This window comes from Sporothrix schenckii (genome assembly GCF_000961545.1).
Source record: "Sporothrix schenckii 1099-18 chromosome Unknown Cont44, whole genome shotgun sequence".
NCBI lineage: Eukaryota > Fungi > Ascomycota > Sordariomycetes > Ophiostomatales > Ophiostomataceae > Sporothrix > Sporothrix schenckii.
Window position 1 is genome coordinate 6,082,849 of NW_015971145.1, and position 17,811 is coordinate 6,100,659.

At 55.7% G+C, this 17,811-nt stretch overlaps 8 protein-coding genes across 8 annotated transcripts; 3 read left to right on the forward strand and 5 right to left on the reverse strand.

Annotated features, from left to right (window-relative positions):
* Positions 1 to 811: 811 nt before the first annotated feature.
* SPSK_10161 (uncharacterized protein) lies at positions 812 to 1,075 on the reverse strand (the record flags this gene model as incomplete). Its single annotated transcript, XM_016736712.1, has 2 exons — positions 812 to 944; positions 972 to 1,075. The coding sequence occupies 2 exons, from the start codon at positions 1,073 to 1,075 to the stop codon at positions 812 to 814; spliced, it is 237 nt and encodes a 78-aa protein (XP_016588633.1).
* An 81-nt stretch (positions 1,076 to 1,156) lies between these two features.
* SPSK_10026 (Yippee zinc-binding protein family protein) lies at positions 1,157 to 1,552 on the forward strand (the record flags this gene model as incomplete). Its single annotated transcript, XM_016736588.1, has 2 exons — positions 1,157 to 1,255; positions 1,319 to 1,552. The coding sequence occupies 2 exons, from the start codon at positions 1,157 to 1,159 to the stop codon at positions 1,550 to 1,552; spliced, it is 333 nt and encodes a 110-aa protein (XP_016588634.1).
* A 4,877-nt stretch (positions 1,553 to 6,429) lies between these two features.
* On the reverse strand, positions 6,430 to 6,837 carry SPSK_10012 (uncharacterized protein; the record flags this gene model as incomplete). Its single annotated transcript, XM_016736575.1, has 2 exons — positions 6,430 to 6,564; positions 6,586 to 6,837. The coding sequence occupies 2 exons, from the start codon at positions 6,835 to 6,837 to the stop codon at positions 6,430 to 6,432; spliced, it is 387 nt and encodes a 128-aa protein (XP_016588635.1).
* A 240-nt stretch (positions 6,838 to 7,077) lies between these two features.
* Positions 7,078 to 9,108, forward strand: SPSK_08777 (uncharacterized protein; the record flags this gene model as incomplete). The annotated part of the gene is made up of 1 exon (XM_016735364.1): positions 7,078 to 9,108. One exon carries the CDS (start codon positions 7,078 to 7,080, stop codon positions 9,106 to 9,108), a length of 2,031 nt encoding a protein of 676 aa, XP_016588636.1.
* Positions 9,109 to 9,568: 460 nt separating this feature from the next.
* Positions 9,569 to 9,901, reverse strand: SPSK_10081 (uncharacterized protein; the record flags this gene model as incomplete). Its single annotated transcript, XM_016736638.1, has 3 exons — positions 9,569 to 9,586; positions 9,608 to 9,736; positions 9,806 to 9,901. The coding sequence occupies 3 exons, from the start codon at positions 9,899 to 9,901 to the stop codon at positions 9,569 to 9,571; spliced, it is 243 nt and encodes an 80-aa protein (XP_016588637.1).
* Positions 9,902 to 10,665: 764 nt separating this feature from the next.
* Positions 10,666 to 11,871, forward strand: SPSK_09399 (uncharacterized protein; the record flags this gene model as incomplete). Its single annotated transcript, XM_016735972.1, has 1 exon — positions 10,666 to 11,871. One exon carries the CDS (start codon positions 10,666 to 10,668, stop codon positions 11,869 to 11,871), a length of 1,206 nt encoding a protein of 401 aa, XP_016588638.1.
* A 295-nt stretch (positions 11,872 to 12,166) lies between these two features.
* SPSK_08485 (uncharacterized protein) lies at positions 12,167 to 15,018 on the reverse strand (the record flags this gene model as incomplete). Its single annotated transcript, XM_016735081.1, has 2 exons — positions 12,167 to 14,872; positions 14,941 to 15,018. 2 exons carry the CDS (start codon positions 15,016 to 15,018, stop codon positions 12,167 to 12,169), a joined length of 2,784 nt encoding a protein of 927 aa, XP_016588639.1.
* Positions 15,019 to 16,005: 987 nt separating this feature from the next.
* SPSK_09727 (uncharacterized protein) lies at positions 16,006 to 16,800 on the reverse strand (the record flags this gene model as incomplete). The annotated part of the gene is made up of 1 exon (XM_016736297.1): positions 16,006 to 16,800. The coding sequence occupies one exon, from the start codon at positions 16,798 to 16,800 to the stop codon at positions 16,006 to 16,008; it is 795 nt and encodes a 264-aa protein (XP_016588640.1).
* Positions 16,801 to 17,811: the final 1,011 nt, after the last annotated feature.

Consider the following 17,811-nt stretch of genomic DNA (forward strand, 5'->3'; position numbering starts at 1 on the left):
GGCTGCCAACTCTTCTGGTTTCTGGTTCGGTTTGTACATATCTGGGTATTGGGTTTTATTTCCGGCATAGATGCGGCGTCCGCGCGCACAGTCGCTACTGCAGGCGAAGATCTCGCGCTTTGTTTTTCATTTGGTCTCATGTCTTTTCAAGTGATGCTGTTTACTTCACTGTCTTTTTTCTATGTACTTTTTTTTTCTACCATTTTTTCATTCCCTTGTCTCGTTGCCGCTGATTATAAAAGAAGCCTCTGAGGTCGCCCGGTTAGAACGGTTACACATCAACAAATAAAAACTATGAAAAAAATTATGCAATGTTCGCTGACCACAGCCGCTGTCAGTGATGTATCCTCAGTGCCATTTGTAATGTTTGCATGACTGCTAGCTCTCCCTCGCCTTTTGGCTATGTGTAATGCTATTCTGAGGCGGCGTTATGTTAGTGAATGAAAGCTTGCCAAATCCTGCAGTACGGAAACTGGATGGCAGGCACCCGATTGGGGAATTTAGCGGACTTGGGCAGGGCGCCGTGTTAATGGGAGCCTAGCCCCAACCCCGCCAACACCGCCAGCCCGTCGTTTCCGTGCCGTGTGATGTGTCGTCACCTGGTCATGCGCTGTTGTGCGCCTCGAAACGGCCACTGTTTCCCCGCCTCATGTATCTTACGCCTTTGCTAAGACATCGCCCCCTCGTTCCTCCTTTACCTTCTTTCATCCATCTTTTCCTCATCCATTTCTTTCGGCTTCCCAACGCATCGACATTTCCCATTTCCAGCCCTGTTGGCTTCCCGACCATTTGCACTTCCTTATCGCTGATCTCAAGCCAGCCTTAATCTCGCCCCACCGACGATAGAGCGTCCCGGAGAGATACGGATAAGAAACGACCGATAAGACAACTCAGCGACGACGACGACGACGACGACGACGACGACGAAAGCGAAACGTTGCTGACTGAAGCACTCGCAAATACAGACTTACCTCGTAACGACCCAGCCGTCCTCTTGTGCCGGCAATCTTTCTGGGAACGAAGCTCCTCCTTGCGTTTGCTTCATTGCCTCCCTTGTCTGCTTCTGCCTAGACATCACGACGTCGAGCCGCTTCCGACACGCTAGTCCCGTCCCAGTCTCCCCTCGCACGCAAGCCGACAACCGACAACCGACACCATGGGTCTCACGTACAATACATACCTCAACAGCACACGCATCTACGGCTGCAAGGTCTGCAAGGCGCACCTGGCCAACCACGATGAGATTATTAGCAGAGTGCGTGCTCCCCACCGCCCCATCGTACTGAAATCGTAAACTGACCTCTGGGGCGTCTTACAGAACTTCCGGGGTCAACATGGCAAGGCATACCTCTTCAACTCGGTGGTCAACGTCGAAGCGGGCAACGCGGCCGAGCGCAACATGACGACGGGCCGGCACGTTGTGCGCGACATTGTGTGCCGCGGTTGCGGCGACACGGTCGGATGGAAGTACGACAAGGCGTACGAGGCGTCGGAGAAGTACAAGGAGGGCAAGTACATTCTGGAGGCAGAGCTGCTGTGCCAGGTGAACTGAAGAAGCGGCAGAGCGCAGGGCCATGTCATGGCCAGCCAGCGTGCATATTGCACAGACCGCTGCAGACCACGACGCACCTCCCATGCCTCGCTCTTGACGGCTTCTTTCATCCTCCTCTCCCCTTCACGATACTGAGTCGCGCACGTTGTTTTATTCACTTTTGGGCATACAGCACAGGGAGTTTTCGGCGCCTCTATACATCCCACCCTGCTTTCGTTTACTTTCCGAGTCTGTGACAAGCATGCCACGACAATGTCACGACATGTCACGACATGTCACAGGAGACACGGGCATATCGTGGCTGTGCTTGTCTGTTCGACGGCCCCTTGTGTCTCTCGCTCGGTCATTCTGCTGCCTTTGGACGCACTTTTCTGGTTTCACCCCTACTGCTCGTTTAGGTATCGACTTTGTTTTGTCTTCTGCTTCTTCTTACGCTTTGTATCCAAGACATCCGCTCACCCAGACGACCGACGCATCGACGAACAACGTCTTCATGCTTTGAGGCACGAGGCTTAGATAGCTTGCCGCCTTGTTCTCCCACTCGTTTTGGGGTCTGGTACCGGGTATATGTAATTCATTTGGTATTTGTAGGCTCTTTTCTTGGAGCTTCTTCGATGAACAGCTGGTACAATTGATGCAATTGAATATATTGTACGGCATACTCCGTATACTCTTTGCCCATTCTGTCTATTTTCTCGATGGCGATAAAGCGCACGCCACACAATTGCATTGATTTCACCCATCATTGCAAGTGCCTCGTGTTTCTGCACGTCGTTTTCATTGTGCTTCCGTACGGCTGGCGGGAAACTATCATAGCGGAGGCTTGGCCGGTTTTAACGAGCGTGCAAAGCAGCGTCAGGCCAGTACTTACAGCTATACAATTGCATCGTCAGCAACATGAGATCCAGCGGCAAGGATACGGAGGTAATCGTTGGAGAATCTATTCAAAGACTAGGAAAAGTGAAGTCTACATAAGAGATGCCGTAACAATGTAAGCATCGGAAATCGATCGAGGCAAATCGTTGATATTAAAGGAGGCCGACATTGCGTTACAGGAATGCCATCACGGCTCCTTTTTTGGTTGTGTGTCGCGACAGAGGGCACGGGGCAGGTTGCATTGGGCAGCACTGTGTGCCAGCCTTGTTCCATCGTGAACGTTGTGTCTCCCCTCCTCATTCTGAGACGTCGAGTTCTGCTCCGTGTCCAATGTGGTGGGTTTGCACGTATTTTTTATTTAATCATTTTCTCGGCGGGCTCCTCTTTCTCTCTGTTTCTATTCTTGTCTGCCGCGGACGAGGAATCAACTTTTACTTTTCTTCCGTTTTTGTACGTACTTTCGTGGACTTTGCCGTTTTGGTGATCCTGAAACAACCTTAAAGTCTATATTTGGGAACAAGGTCGAAGTATTGTCACCTCTCGTTTTTCACAGCCTTTAACTTCTACACAAGGTTTAAGATGGCATGGCACTGACAGTGTTGTTTTAGACGATCGTGTAAAACATAAGCTTTGAAAGAGAGTTACCTCTACGACCGCACTTGCACTCCGCCCAACTCTTCTAAACAGCCAGGAGTCTTCAATACGAGAAACACCAGACAAAACAGACAAGGAATCGACAGGAAGAAAGATGGTGCAACTGATCAGGTCCTCAAGCTCATCGAGCTCCATGAGTACTGGGCGGCGTGATGGTTTGCCTCAAATCATACGCCGACATCGTTACCCGGATTTGTTTCCCCCTTTTGGCTCATTTTAGTTTTTGTTTTGTCTACTTCAGCTCCGATGTGTCGACAGATGAACGAGACAAGATCCATCCATGTCGTACGATGCACTCTGCATCCCGAAAGACAGGTGCGCGTGAGTTGAGCCTGGCTTGTCCGATGGATCGCCTCCTGTGGTCCAGTATCGCCACTCGTCGCATATTGTCGCGTCTTTCCGCCTCTTTGCGTCCTGAACCAAGGTCCTCGTGCGCAGATATCGTCATTGATGATGAGCATTGGACAGCACGTGGGCACTGCACTCGGTCAGGGATGTTCTCTGTCCAGCTGGACACCGTTATCTTTCTGTCTACCAAGTGGTCTAGCCGGTATCGTGACACCTCCGGAGAGATCGACAAGGCTATGCCGACTGAGATAACGAGTGCTCATGCGATGAACTGCCGACCGAGAAAAATATCGGGGCCTACCAGAAGCACGCCATGGGGTCAAGCACCGCGGCTGATCACGAAACCAGCGTTTCTCTCGTCTCTTCGCTACTCCCTCTCTCCATAAACATATGTTCGAAAGAGGGCTAAAAGAAGGATGAGAAAGGGGAAAAAAGAGACAAGTCTGTTGGGTATCACAGGGTCCTAATTATGTGTTAGTGCTTTTTGGCGAGCGTTGGTTCTCCCGTGGTGCTCGGAGGATGGCAGGTAGTTCGATTCAGTTAGTGCCGGCATTGGCTTAGCATGTGAGCCAGCATCCACTTTGGAGCCCGCGTTTGTTTAGTCCATGTCGACGCCGGTGCCCGATATCTTTCCCACACGACTTGTCCTGGTCTTGCTGGTCATTTGGTCGTCCGGTCAGTATATCCCTCGCGCTACCGGTTGTCTATCTTTGAGATGTCGAGTACCTTGAGGTCCTCCTGGTGGCGGAAGCTCCGGCGCTTTGCATCACAACTCGGCAGGTCCCCAGGACCCGCTGAAGAAGAAAAGAACGAGGGAAAGGCAAGACCCATACCGGACCCACAACACAAACGTTGTGGATGGGATGGATGGGATGGATGGGATGGATGGAGAGAAAGCTTCGGCTGTTGTTGGCCTGGGGGCGTTTGGGAGAGGGAAAACAGCCACAGGAGAAGTTCGCCGATGGATGTGTTTTACATTTTGTGACTGGTCGCAATGAGAAAGAACGATGCCGGAGAGTTTGTTTCGAGTGGACTGCCCTGGACTAGGATTGGTCTTGACGGCAGGTGTGTGTCCGTTGGCACTTGCCGTTTCTTGTTACCTTTCCCCTTCTCACGGCGCAGTGCTCTGGATGGCTCCTTCCCTCGCTGGTGGAGCAGATACGGCACCATTGAAGGCGCAACAGTACACGTTACGGCATACACATAGAGAACACCATAAGTGGTAGTCATATGGACAAATTGCTGAATACAGTGCAATTACCGCAAAAGACTAAATGATTACGCGACAAGGCGACGCTGCGCAATCTTGCTTGTCACTGGCTACTCGACGTGCAGCTCTTTCCTCGACAATATCTCCCACGACCAATCTGAAGCCCAATCGCCCGGTCGCTCCTTCTCTCGTTCAGCCTCTCACAAGACTGGGGAGTGGGGACGGGATGTCCTGCAAGGGGAAGGAGCACACCGGCTTCCCGTCAACTCTATTTCCAGCGGTTCTGCACTCTCAGTGGGCAACGCCCCGAGGAAGGAGGCTTGGGAGGTCCACCCACTCGCCTCGCCCCTCAACCCCCTGTACCTGCCCCTTTGGCGTGTTAGAGACGTTTGGGTGCACGTTTTGCGCAGGGTCTTGGAGGACCGGTGTCTCCACCGCAATGCGGCGCTGTCATTGGCCAGAGCACAAGTGTAAGTCATTTACTTGAACTTGTCAACTCAAGTCGACCACTTTGTCTTCATTCAACGAGATGATTAGACAGACAGCATTCCATCATCTCGTCCAATCTCGCCCGATCATATTTTCTTCGAAAGTGGTTACTGTTTTTGCCCCCCGCTCCGAGGCCACTGTTTTTTTTTTTTGTTTTTTTTTTTTTTGCGTCGCACTCTTTTAGTTTCGAATTCGTCAATTTTACGGTCGTTCTAATTTGTGTATTTTGAGATTGTTAGTCTATTCGTAGTGAGTCTTTTCGGTGTTCGATTTAGTGAAAATGGTCGAGTACTTCCGTGCACGTGAAAGACCAACTCAATGTGCTGCCCAATGATCTACGCTTTTGTTGGGCTTTTCCTTTTTTTTTTTTTTTGGTTCTACCCCTTGTAACCGTTGTACCTGCATTAGACCCGCTCTCCCCTAGCCCTCCCATTCAACCTATGTCGTACGAGGACGCTGTTGTTGTCGAATGCGGGTTCTGCAGCATGGGAAGCGGACTTGTCCTATTCGTTGCTGTGCCTCATAGGCCTATTACTTCTAGTTGGCAATTTATTTCTTGATTCCATCCGTGGTCCTTGTATCCAAGTAGACGAATCGATGCTGCTTTTGGTACATTGCTTGGCTGTCCCCTAAGATGAGCCTCACTGCCAACCGCACAGACATTATAGTAACTGGCCAGTGGAAGTCGAGAGACGAGCTGAAATTGAGTTTCCGGGCGTCGCGAAAATCAAAGAAAATCAGAGAAAATCAGAGAAAATCAGGGAAACCAGGAAACGTAAAGCATGTGCAGCGTTGGCGAATACCGAGAATCAGTACTGTCTGCATCCGGCCAACCTGGTTTATCACCGCAGATCCTTCGGCCGTCTGCTCTCTCCACCGGCCTCGTATCGTCTGATTCCAGCAGGTAGTGTTCCGGTCTTTTCCTGCTTTTCGTTGAAATGGAAAGGAAGAAGAAAAATACGACAAAATACGAAATAGTGTCCATCGCGTTCATGGACAAAAAGGAGGCAGATAACACTAAATCCAGAATTAAACGATCAAAGCGCTGGCCCAATCTGGTTCTCGGTACTCTCTTCCTCCCAAATATGGGCCCTGATCGGGGCGCATCTCGGATACGACGCTGGGCTGGCAATGGCCTAGCACGGGGCACGGAGCATTGCCGTATTGTTCGCTCATGAAACGAGTGAGGCTTTGCTGTTTGCAGTCCTGCAGTCTTGCAGTTTTGTCTGTTTCTGTTGCTGCCATCCCCTTTGCGTTTCTTGTTCCATACGACGTCCCAGAACTCCTAGCGTCTATTCTTTTATCTCGCAACCTCGTCAAGCTTCACCCATTCCCCTCTTTTTCTCGTCCGAGGCAAGGCAACATCTCCTGGCGTCAAGTCGACTTTGGTCTGCGGTCTAGCCTCCCCCCTCGTCCGTGGATCCCCTGCCCCGGTCTGGCCTTATTCGGAACCTACTTCGACATGGACTCTCCTCTGGCCGTCGTCGTGTAAGTGGTCTTGTGTTCTCTGCTTAGGAAATGTGACTGATGCAGTCATGCCATGCTCTTTGCTCTCTCCCTCTCTCTCCTGTGTCGTCGTCCTGCGTCCTCTCTCTTCGTTGTCCATAAAGTCAGCATCCTTTCCCTCTCCCCGGTCGTGTTTCCTTTGATCTCTCCCTTTTTTCTGTCTTTGCTCCTCACCCACTTTCGTTTGCATCGTCTTTCCCATTTTTCACGTCTTCCTGTCTGTCGTTAACCACATTCAAGAACAGGTCCTCCTCTAGACGAGCTGGTCCGTTCCTCTTTCCTCTTTCTTCCCTCCCCTTCACTTGTTCTTATTATCGTCAATTTTCACTTCTTGCTGGGCTAGTACCATTTTTACCTGTCGTTTCCGTCCAGGGTCTTCCGTATACGTTCTATTGGATATACCTTCTTTTCTCACATACACACTTCACCACCGCCGCCCATTATGCGTTTCAACAAGCCCCTCACCTGGGCCGCCGTGGTCGCCTCTGTCTGCCAGGCTGGCCCCGTAAGCATTGCCCCGGCTCTGCCCCCGGCCCATCTCGCCCGCGGCAACGACCTGGTGGCCCGCAGGGTCCTGGACGAGAGCAAGGAGGTGGCCCGCAGCCTCGAGGCGCCCGCAGCGGCCACGTACGACCTCACCCACAACTGGAACCACCAGATGCTGTTTGACGGCACCTTCCCCAACGATCTTGGCGGCACCGTCACCATGGCCATTGCGTGCAACACCTGCTACACCAAGGGCAGCATTTCTGCCTCGCTGACCGACCCCACGGTCATCGACCCGACGCTGCGCCTCGACTTCTCGGGCGTCCAGGCCTACGTGGACCTGTCCGTCGTCGTCAGCGAGGCGGCCGTGTACACCATCAACCTCTTCACGTCCAACACGCCGCTCGGCATCTCGGCACCGGGCTACAGCGCCGGCGTCGTCTTTGCCGTGGACCTCGTCTTTAGCATTTCCGAGAAGATTGACATTGACGCCGGCGGCTTCTCCGTCACGGTCGCCGACGGCGCCTACGTTGAGGCCAGCCTGCTGGAGGGCACCGTCACCAAGTCCTTCTTTGACGGCCTCAGCGCGCAGTCCCTGCCCGTGTCCGTCAAGAGCGGCACGGCCACCTTCAAGGCCGACCTGCGCGTGCGCACGCAGGTCGGCGTCGAGGGCAACGCCCCGCTCGTCGGCATCGGCGCCGGCCTCGAGCTCGGCGTCTACGCCAACATCATCGAGTTTGTCACCATTCTCGAGACCACGCCGGCCTGCGGCCTGCAGGCGCGCGAGTACTGGGACTGCAACGTCGGCGCGTACGCGCGGGCCGACGTGGTTGTCGACTACACCACCTTTGGCGCCGTGCCGACCATCTCGACGACGCTGCTGTCGGCGCCCACGGCGACCCAGTGCTGGGGCTCCATTGCGGGCGCTGTGACGAGCGCTGCTGGGGGCGCCGGCGGTGCCAAGTACGGCGGCAGCTCAGCGGCCACCTTTGTGACGACCGGTTACAAGCCCACAGAGACGGGCTCGTACGGTTATGGTAAGGGTTCCGGCTCGGACTCGGGCTCGTATTCGGGTGGCCATGGCTCTTCTGGCTCGGGCAAGGGTTCCGGCTCGTACTCGGGCGGTTCCGGGTCTGGCTCGCACTCGGGCGGCTATGGCTCTGGCTCTGGCTCTGGCTATGGATCCGGCCACGGCTCTGGCTACGGCTCCGGCCACGGCAAGGGTTCCGGCTACGACAACAACAAGTCCAGCGCCCAGCATTCCGTGTCCATCCCGTCTCGTCCTCCCTTGTCTGCGAACTCGTCCATCCCGGTCTCGTCGCCTGCCCTCTCTTCTCCTACGTCGTCTGCTGTCATTTCGTCCGCGCCGTCGAGCACCGCCAGCCCGCCCCCGACGTCGTCGGCGGCCCTGTCCTCGTCTGCCCTGGCATCGGGCTCGACCACAGCAGCCAGCAGTGCTGGCGTCGGCGAGGTCACGTCGACCGTCTTCTCGACCACCACGTACACCATCACCAGCTGTGCTGCGTCTGTTGTCAACTGCCCGGCGTCGTACCAGGCCTCGTACGTCGTCACCAAGACCTACACCTACAATGGCGGCGCCACCGACACGGCCGTCGTGACCACCACCAACGGCGCCCACCTGGCCATGATGCCGACGAGCACCAATATCGTTGTGCTGGTGCCGTGCACGTCGCCCATTGTCGAGACCTTTACGCCGCCGACGGCGGTGCCGACCGCGGCCAAGGGCAACGGTGGCAGCAGCAGCGGCAGCAGCGGCAGCGGCAGCAGTGGCAGTGGCAAGGGCAGCGGCAGCGGCAAGGGCAGCTCGGTCGGCAACAGCACGCTCAGCGGCACCTTCTCGCCGACGGCTTCCAAGACGGGAAGCGCCACGGGCGTTGTTGTCACGGCCGGCGCCGTCTCTGCCAGCATCTTCAGCAGCAGCCTGGCCGTCGCCGCCGGTGTCGTTGCCGCCGCCCTGCTCCTGTAAGGCAGTCTGTGCGTGGCACATGTTTTTCTTTCGCTACTCTCGCTTGCTCGCTCTCTTTCTGTCACTCGTTATATATGTCACTCTTTTGGGAAAGGATCGGAACGCCACGGAAACTCATTGATACCACACGATTTTCTTACCACCCTACTTTCCTGCTGTCTGTCCTCTCACCGTATCATGCGCATTGATTTGTACTCATGGTACTTCCTCTCCTTTCTTTGTCGTACTTTTTATTTTCAGGTTTATTTTTACTTCTCTATATGTATTTACAATCTCTCCTTTCTTTAATACCTGTTTAATATAATCTTGTTCAACAAAATCACGATCGAGTTCTTCAACATACTTGACAGTCCCGGTCCACAAAAAGATCAGACGGTTCCTCAAACCCGTACGAAATGGTCAAACCACATTATGAAGTCATGCACGTTTACTTGTAGTGTCACACGTGCAGTATGCCATATTAGTGCTTCGTTCCTGCCTGTCTTGTACGTCAACATACCTTCCCGTCGGGCATATGCGTAATATGTCGTAGAAGCGTGCTGAGAGGCACCTTCCCATTCCGTTTCTCGTCCGTTCGGCGCCTGCGCCTGGCGGCAGTGGGGTCAAACAGTGGGGGGCCTTCTGGACGCTAAAAGGTTTCAGCTGGAAGCTGCGAGGCTGCCTCGTTGTAGTGTAAGTGACGTGTGGGAGGACCCACTTTTCTCATCGCGATTGAACACCCTATTCGCATAGTGACGTAATTGACCATCCACCAGAGCAACGTCATTCTCCGCTCGAGCTCGGCGATGTCCATGTTGGCGATACACGACGTCAACAAATACGGATACAGTTCATGAAGAGGATTGACGGGATGCCACAAACTATGCAGCAGCTGTCGATGGAGCTGTCAAGGGAAGAATTTGGCGCATTTGGCAGAGAAGCCATTCTATCCAATGGCAAGACCAGACCAGAGAGCTGCCCTTAGTAAAGACAGGAACAGACGTAAAAAGCTTAACATTCCAGCAACAAGGTGACCAAGTACCCAAACGGCCAGCCAAAGAATAAGACGGAATACAGGGGAAGGCGCGAAGACCGAGACAACTCAGAAAAAGGACAAAGAGTGGGCAAGAAGCGACGAGATGCAGCCAAAAAGGGGCAAGAGGCAGGCCCCGGCCGAAGTACCCCACAATTTCTTATGTTTGTTCGATCGATGGAAAGACCAAGGAGCCGCCAGCGCGCCTGCCTTTTCTTTGTGCACGCCGTCACGCCGTAAGAAAGAGCACGCCGCCTGCCTCGACTTTCCTGTTTCCTGACCAGCCCTTGTCACCCTCGTGTCACACCCACCAAATGAGGGAGGAGCCATCGACGTCAGAAGGGGGGCTTCTCTAGTCGAGGCTGCTTCCAAACTAAGATAAATTGGCCATTATAAGCAAGCTCTCCCTTCCCAACTCTTCGAAGCTTCAATTTATTTCCAGTCCACGACACTTTTGATCTTTTAGCCAGCCCACATTCATATCGCATATACCCCCCTCAACATACGCAAACACTTTTCAAGACCTTCCCAGTCATCAAACCACCATGGAGACCATCAACAACATCGCTGCTGCCGCGGCAAAGACCGTCTGGCCCAACAGCGACAACAACGACGGCACCGCCACCACTGAGAACATCAACAATGCGAACAACGTGGGCAGCAACGGCAGCATGACGGCCTACGACAGCGGCAACAATGTCAACGGCCACAGCAACATCGCCGCAAACGCCGCCTCCTCATCGGCACCGTACAACACCTCCGACACCAGCTTCAACAACACCACCAGCAATGTGAACAACAGTCGTGCCAACACTGGTTCCGCTGCCGTGCCCGGCAGCCACCCGGACTACAACGAGGAGCCCGTTTCGGGCGTTCTGGGCGACACTTCCAAGGGCGAGCCGTACGACGCCGGCAACAGGGACGAGCAGGCCTATGCCAACGCGCAGTACTCTGAGACGCGCTCGTCGGCGGTCGGTTCTGGTACCGCCGGTACCGCCGGCGCCCCGAAAACGACTGGCACCACAGGTGCGACGGGATCTACAGGAACTACAGGTGCTGCCGGTGCAGCAGGTGTGGCCGGCGCAGCGGGCGCTGCTGGCGTCGCAGGGACCCGGTCGGCTGACAACACTGCTGCCTCGTCCGCCTCCGTCAACAACAACACGGCCAACACTGCCACCAACGCCAGATCGAACAACCCGGCCGCCACCTCGACGTCCGCTGGCGATGCCGGCATGAAGGACTCCAAGGTCCCCAGCAGCGGCGGCGGCGGCGCCTCCGAGCCCAATGTGGACGGCCCCGGTCCCCGCCCCCTCCAGGAGGTCGCGTGTGACAACCACGGCGACGCGGGACGTGCCCAACCCGGCACTGGCGGTGCCGGTGCCGGTGCCGGTGCCGCCGCCGGCGCTGACGACGAGGACGACGACAAGCCCCAGTCCACCTCCCACGGCGAGGGCACCGGCGAAAAGTACGTCCGCAGCACCGGTCTGAAGGCCGACGGTGGCGATTTTGACGCCGCGCGCGAGGGTGCCGGTCGCGAGGCCGACCGCATCTTGGAGGAGAAGGGCATTGTCGTCAACGCGGGCCACCAGCAGCCGGGCGCCGCGGATACGGCCGAGGCGGAAGGCGCGGGCAACAACAACCGCGGCAGCGGCAACAGCAACGTCAGTGCCAACAGCGGCGACAGCGCGGGCCAGAAGAAGAAGGTCAGCCTGGGCGAGAAGATCAAGAACAAGATCCGCCGTTCGAGCTAAATATAAGAAAGGGACCACGGAAGTCGATGGGAAAGGCGTTGCTTTACGGTTCAATTTGGACTTTTCGAATTTGTCTTTTTTCTTTGGAACGTTTGGCAAAGAATGTGGAATTTTGATTTTGTAGCTTTTGGTCTTTGGTCTTTGTTTCTATGCTCTCAGTGGAACTCGAGCTTTATCATCCCTTTCTTTACATCATGCCGTTGACTGTGAACCAAGTAACGTCCACTAGCCATTATATCATAATGCTCCACTTCAATATGGCGATGGAGTGTCGCCAGTCGTTCCCGGCCGGTGCCTACGCTCCCAGATCCAACGGCTGCGACAGAGTGTTCATAATCGACTCCCAAATGCCAGAGTCAAATTCAAAGTCGACAAAACTGTTGGCTCCGGCACCAGAGATTACCGACCCGTCCAGCAATGTGCCTTGCAAGCCACCGCCCGTCCAGTCGGGGTGCGAGACAGGTGTTGTCGGCGCTTGTCCAGGGACGGGTGGTGGTTGCATCATACCAGAACTGGTCGGTGTCGTTGTCCAGCCCGGCGGCATTGTGGTCGGCGGAGCCGTATTGGTGTCGGGCATGTCAACGCTCTGGTGGTGAATGTGGTGTGGTTGGTGTGCGCTGTCTTGTTGCTGCTGCTGGTGCTGGTGCTGCCGAAAATGTTGTTGCTGGTTGGCCTGCCGCTGGGCGTGGCTGTCACGATACTCGCCGAGCACCCGGAACAGAATATTTGACATGACCCGCGCCGGGTAGTAGACGCTCGCATGCGCATACAGCGATTCGGCCAGTCGTTGCAGGTGTACCAGCGCTTCCGCCTGCTTGTCGGCGCTCTGTGTTGACAGACCCTCGACAATCGCAAACGCGGCCGTTGCTGCGTGCTGCATGCCCGTCACAAACATGCTGCGGCACTCGAACCGCGCGCAGAACGCCTCGTAGATGCGTGCGACCTCGATGGCGTGCGTAAAGCACATCCTGCGTGCCATTTCCGTGACAATGTCCGTGCCGATCTCTGGCTCCATGCCATCGTCAGTCAGCCCAGTGTCGTCAATTACATCATCATATGGGCTACAACTACCACCACCACCACCACCACAGCTGGAAGCGGGCTCGGTGTTGCCGTTGGTCTGTCCACCACCCGTGTTGTGCGTGCCGGCTGGTGTGGCTTGACCGGCCGACAGGAACGGTCGGTACATTAGAATGTACATGGTGTGGTACTGCTGGTGCAGGTTGAAATAGGCCGATGGCGGGTCGCGCGCCAGGTTCGCAGACGTCCACTGCAATCGGCTGGGGAGTTGCTTGTACCAGTTGCGCAGCTCACGGTGCAGGCCCGTCACAAAATAGTATGCGCTCGGGTCTGAGGTCGTGTAGTGCCGGTGGGCGGCGTCGGTCAGCTTGGAGGCCGTGTCCGTCAGGTGAATGAGTGCATCGTAGATTTCCGTCTCGAAACGGAACTTGGGTCCCATGGGAAGACACCCATGCATGGGCCGCGGCTGAGTGGGGCCGTTGGAGATGGTGATGTCGGCAATTTTGATGCTGGTCGGCCGGCCCAGGAACAACCCCCAGAACCGATCCAGGACGACGCATCCCCACAGCACCGTCCGCTTCACTTCCATGTCCAGCCGCGACTGGCCGGCCTGGCCGATTTGCCGGTTCAGGCCCAGGTCGAAAATCAGTCGACACGCCATCCCCGCGTACAGCCACCCTGTGTTGTAGCGGCCGACGCCGCACTCGAGATCACCGAGAAGCAACAGCGCCTGCAGCGAAGGTATGCCGCCCGGCATCTGCAGTTCCGAGTCGACGAGTCGCTTGGCCTCCTCGTGAAGCAAGGACTCGCCGTCTGGGGTCGCAAAAGCCTGCACGTCCGGTCGCGTTCGGTCGGCATAGCGGTAGCCTACGGACAGCATGCACACATGCAAAAACGGCGAATAATAACTGCCACTGCTAGTGTTGCTGTTCCCCGCGCCTGGAACCATCACTGGCTCTCTGTGGCTGTCGGTGTTCTGGTCGTCGACGCCGCTGCCGCTGCCGCCGCCAACCATCATTCCGCTATCTAGCTCAAACGCCCGACGGTGGACAATGTGGATGATTGTGTTGTAGCACGACCAAAACTGGTTGATCAGGTGTCGGTGCGCGTCAATGGGAATGTTGGCAAGAAACTCGCGTGTGCGCGCCGCGTTCTTCTCGCGCTCGCGCCGTGTTTCTTCCTTCTCGGCGTGGTACATGTTGGAGTAGATGTGGTAGTTGGTGGTGATGCCAATGTAGCGCGAGTGGCCGCGGGGCCCCATGTTGCTCATGGACCCGGCACGCAACCGCCGTCGCTGATCGGACTCGCTGTACAAGGCCGACGGTGCCCTGTCCGACGACCCGACCGTGCTCGCAGGCGATTCGGTCGCGTCATTGTTGTTTGTGCGAGAGCCACTGAAGCTGTCGTTTGTTGTGCTGTCAGTGGCATGTCCAATCTTCCTCCGGTCTTGTGTCGTCGTTGCCTGTATTGGTGGTGGCGGCCACATGGACCCGCTGCCGCCGTTGGTCGACGATGTCAACGTGGGTCCGGGCCGGATATGACGTGATTGCGGATCTTGTGGAGAGGACGAGCTGCCCATGTCCCGGCTGCCGTCGCGACGAAATCCCGACGCCTGTGCCGCGCCCCGGCCGTGGCCGGTTGCTGCCGCAACCAGTGCTGCCGCCGTGACGATGCTGCCTTGGACGGCAGCCGCCACATCGTCACGCATTGCTGTGCGCCGCTCAAGAGGGTCGTCGCCGTAGGATTGCTGGTCGCGCGGGATCTGCATGGCCGCGGCCATCGAGCCATCGTCCGTCAGGGCCGGTGGGATCTCCAGGCCCGCATCACTCAGGCGTTGTTCGAGCGCGCCGATGCGTTGCACCAGCGCATGCACCTGCGCCTTGGTGACGGGCCGTTTGCGCTCGTCGTCGTCGCGCAGCACACATGGTTTTGAGAGGCGAATGCAGCGGTCGCACGAGCTCTGGCCCTCGTCAATAATGCACTGTTGTTGTCAACTGGGCGGGCCTTGCGGTCAATCAGACATTCGGGATTTGGGGAAATGCTACACACCTTTGTGCGTCGTGCTCGGCAACCGGCGCACGCAATAGACGCGCGGGACCGTGGCTTGGACGACCGGCCCAGAATCATGGCTATTGACGCGTGTGACGATGGCGCAAAGCCAGAAACCCCTTAAAATTACTCAAAATATCGCGATATCGAAAGCATGTAATTTTCGCAAGTAGCTCCTTTGTCAATCTGACAGGGGTTTTGCAGGGGCAGTCGTTGTCGTCGTCGTGCTCTTCCGCTTCGCTCCAGTTTCCCTCTTTTCCTCTTAGGGCTCGGTTCAGGATTCCGCCATGGCCGTGGCGCACCTCGTGAATGTCAAGCACTCAAGAGATGGATGGTGATGTAACAAAACTAACGAAATGAGAGAGAAAGAAGAGGTGGATAAGAAAAAAAGTAACAAAATGCTTTGGGGCCCAAAGGCTGGTCGTTTAGACTTTTCGCATACGTTCTGTCGTTCGTCAATACGTGAGGCCCACCTTTGACAAAACGGTGCTCTGCAATAGGCCGTTGAGACCACAGGTCGGCCTTGCAGACCGGTTCACCGTACAAAGTATGTAGGTCGTCTAAGGTACTGTTGTCTTGTGGTGAATAAGTTGGTGAGGCTGGGTAAACGATGTCGGTTCAGGAGAGTTTAAGGCGAAGGTTGCGCCAAAACGGACCGGTTTTGGTGGTATTTGGAGACGACCCCAGCTCTTGCCTCGTTAGCGTGCGGGGAGTGCAACTAAGCGTCACTCGGAGGAAAAGGGAGTCGTTCTTTCCAGGAAGACGATTTCCGGACCAGGTAATTGGTCACGGAGAGGAAGGTAGTCAGTTGATAAGGAAGGAGTGACGGTGAAACGGAATTGGTGGGGAAGGCGTGATGGACACGATGGAGAAGGAGCTACAGAACAGAAGGTACCCGGAAAGAACCACGGACACGGATGATACGGGCGGAAGGCACGGTCGAGACACGGACTGTGGACGGTTTGTTTATTCTGCTGCATTTCATAGATTCAGCGGTCGTACTCTATACCCTCAAGAAACCGCGACAACTCGTTGGCCACCTACTGCCATCGCCATCGCCACCGCCTACACCCTCTTCTCATCGGTGTCGACCCAGCGTGCACCGACATCGCCAAAGCCGCGCAGTATCGAGAACGCGGCGACGTCAACCCTTCGCGCACCATCTAGAACAGCCGTGGACGCAGTTGTCAGTTGTGCCGGAAACCTTCCTACAATACCAGAAGCCGGCACGACCTCGGTGCTGGCAAATTCGTGCATTGCCAGATAGTACGGCGTGATCGTGGCTGCGCTATCCGGGTCGTCTTTGTTCTCCTTCTTGAACACCAGCTCGAACCGGCTCGTGCGGCGCCAGCCGGGCCGTGTCGCCACTTCCTTGATGTGCTCCGTGCGGAACCACGCATTGAACGCATCCGCGCTCAGATTGGTCGCCGGCTCAATGGCCTCAGATATCAGCGTTGCGGTGCGTCCGTCGGTGGCATCGGGGCTGCTCCACGTCTCCACGTGCTTGTAGAAGCGGGCGTCAAAGTCGGCATAGCGATGGATAGGCCCATTGCCCGGTAGCGTTGGGTGCGTCATGGGGATGGACTTGAACTCGGTGCTCTGGATGAAGCCCATGTCGGGGCACTTGTATACGGCCAGGAACGGAGCTGCACGCCCGGCATCGGTGCACCGGTACCGCCAGGACGCGACAATGCCGCCCGGGCGAGCAGCAATGATATCCGGGATATGAACATCCTCGTACCAGCGAGTGAACTTGTCGACGGGCAGCGTGGCCGGGTCGGTGATTTTTGAATTGATCCAGAGAATGCCAGGACCCGAGAGCTCGGGGCCTTCGTAGTCCGTCCGGTTGGGGTTGGCCATGCTGACTGGGGTCGCAAGGACGACAAGAGCGTGCGCGTAAGATTCACAGAGACAAAGGTGGCCGGCAATAGAATCTCGGCCAAATCGCAGTTCAGACACTGGCCGAAAGAGAGAGCGGAAAAGGAGTGAGGACGAGGATTGGTCTCAAGAAAGATATATATCGCGGCGAACCAAAGGTTGCTTCGGACACAAACAGCACAGACACGGCCTCCCCTAGATCCACGGAACAGAAATGCGGAGCAGAAACGGGACAGGCGTTGGTTCTGTCTCTTGATGATAATTTGTGGTCTCTCGTCCACTCTCTCTGGCACTTCTGCGGGCCTCCAATCTTTGTGGTGTCAGATATACTTCATCGGTGCTCATTCCCTGAGGCACGCCGGTTTGGCCGGCGATGGCGAAACAATACCGGGGGCCACAGACTGGGCACGATGTTCTGAATCGGCTGAGGACACCGAGTTTCGCGTTCCTCATTTGCGATTTTGCATCTCAAAGACGTTGGATCACACGAACGCGTTGGAAAAGATACAGCAGATACGAACCGTGTAGCGGCGGAAAATGCTTTTACGCTCCCGCACCAGCGTGATGGTCGGCAAATTGGGGTGGTGACCCCTTTCTACCTCCAACATGAACCAACAACGGTCGATCGCACGTACAAGCATGGAGCTAGTGTCTAATATGCAGTGGTAGAGCCTCGTGTCAGTACGCCATACATCATGGAAACCCACTCACTTGGATGCCTGTCGCCGATGTCTTTCTCCGGACTCGTTTTTGATTGCCGCTTACTTGCCGCGACTTGTTTCGACGCTCTGATTTATGCCTTCTTTTACGCGAGCTACTAAAATGTACTTCCACACATTCACTGCGAGCTTCTGCCCGGATCCGGAATACAGCTGGGGCTGGGCTAAGGCGAATACGATCTTCGAGGTGCAAAGAATCAAAACGCCACAATCCTGGAGCCTTTTCGGCTTTGACTTCACTTGTCGTGTCTGTGGCCGTCTTGAACTAAGTAAA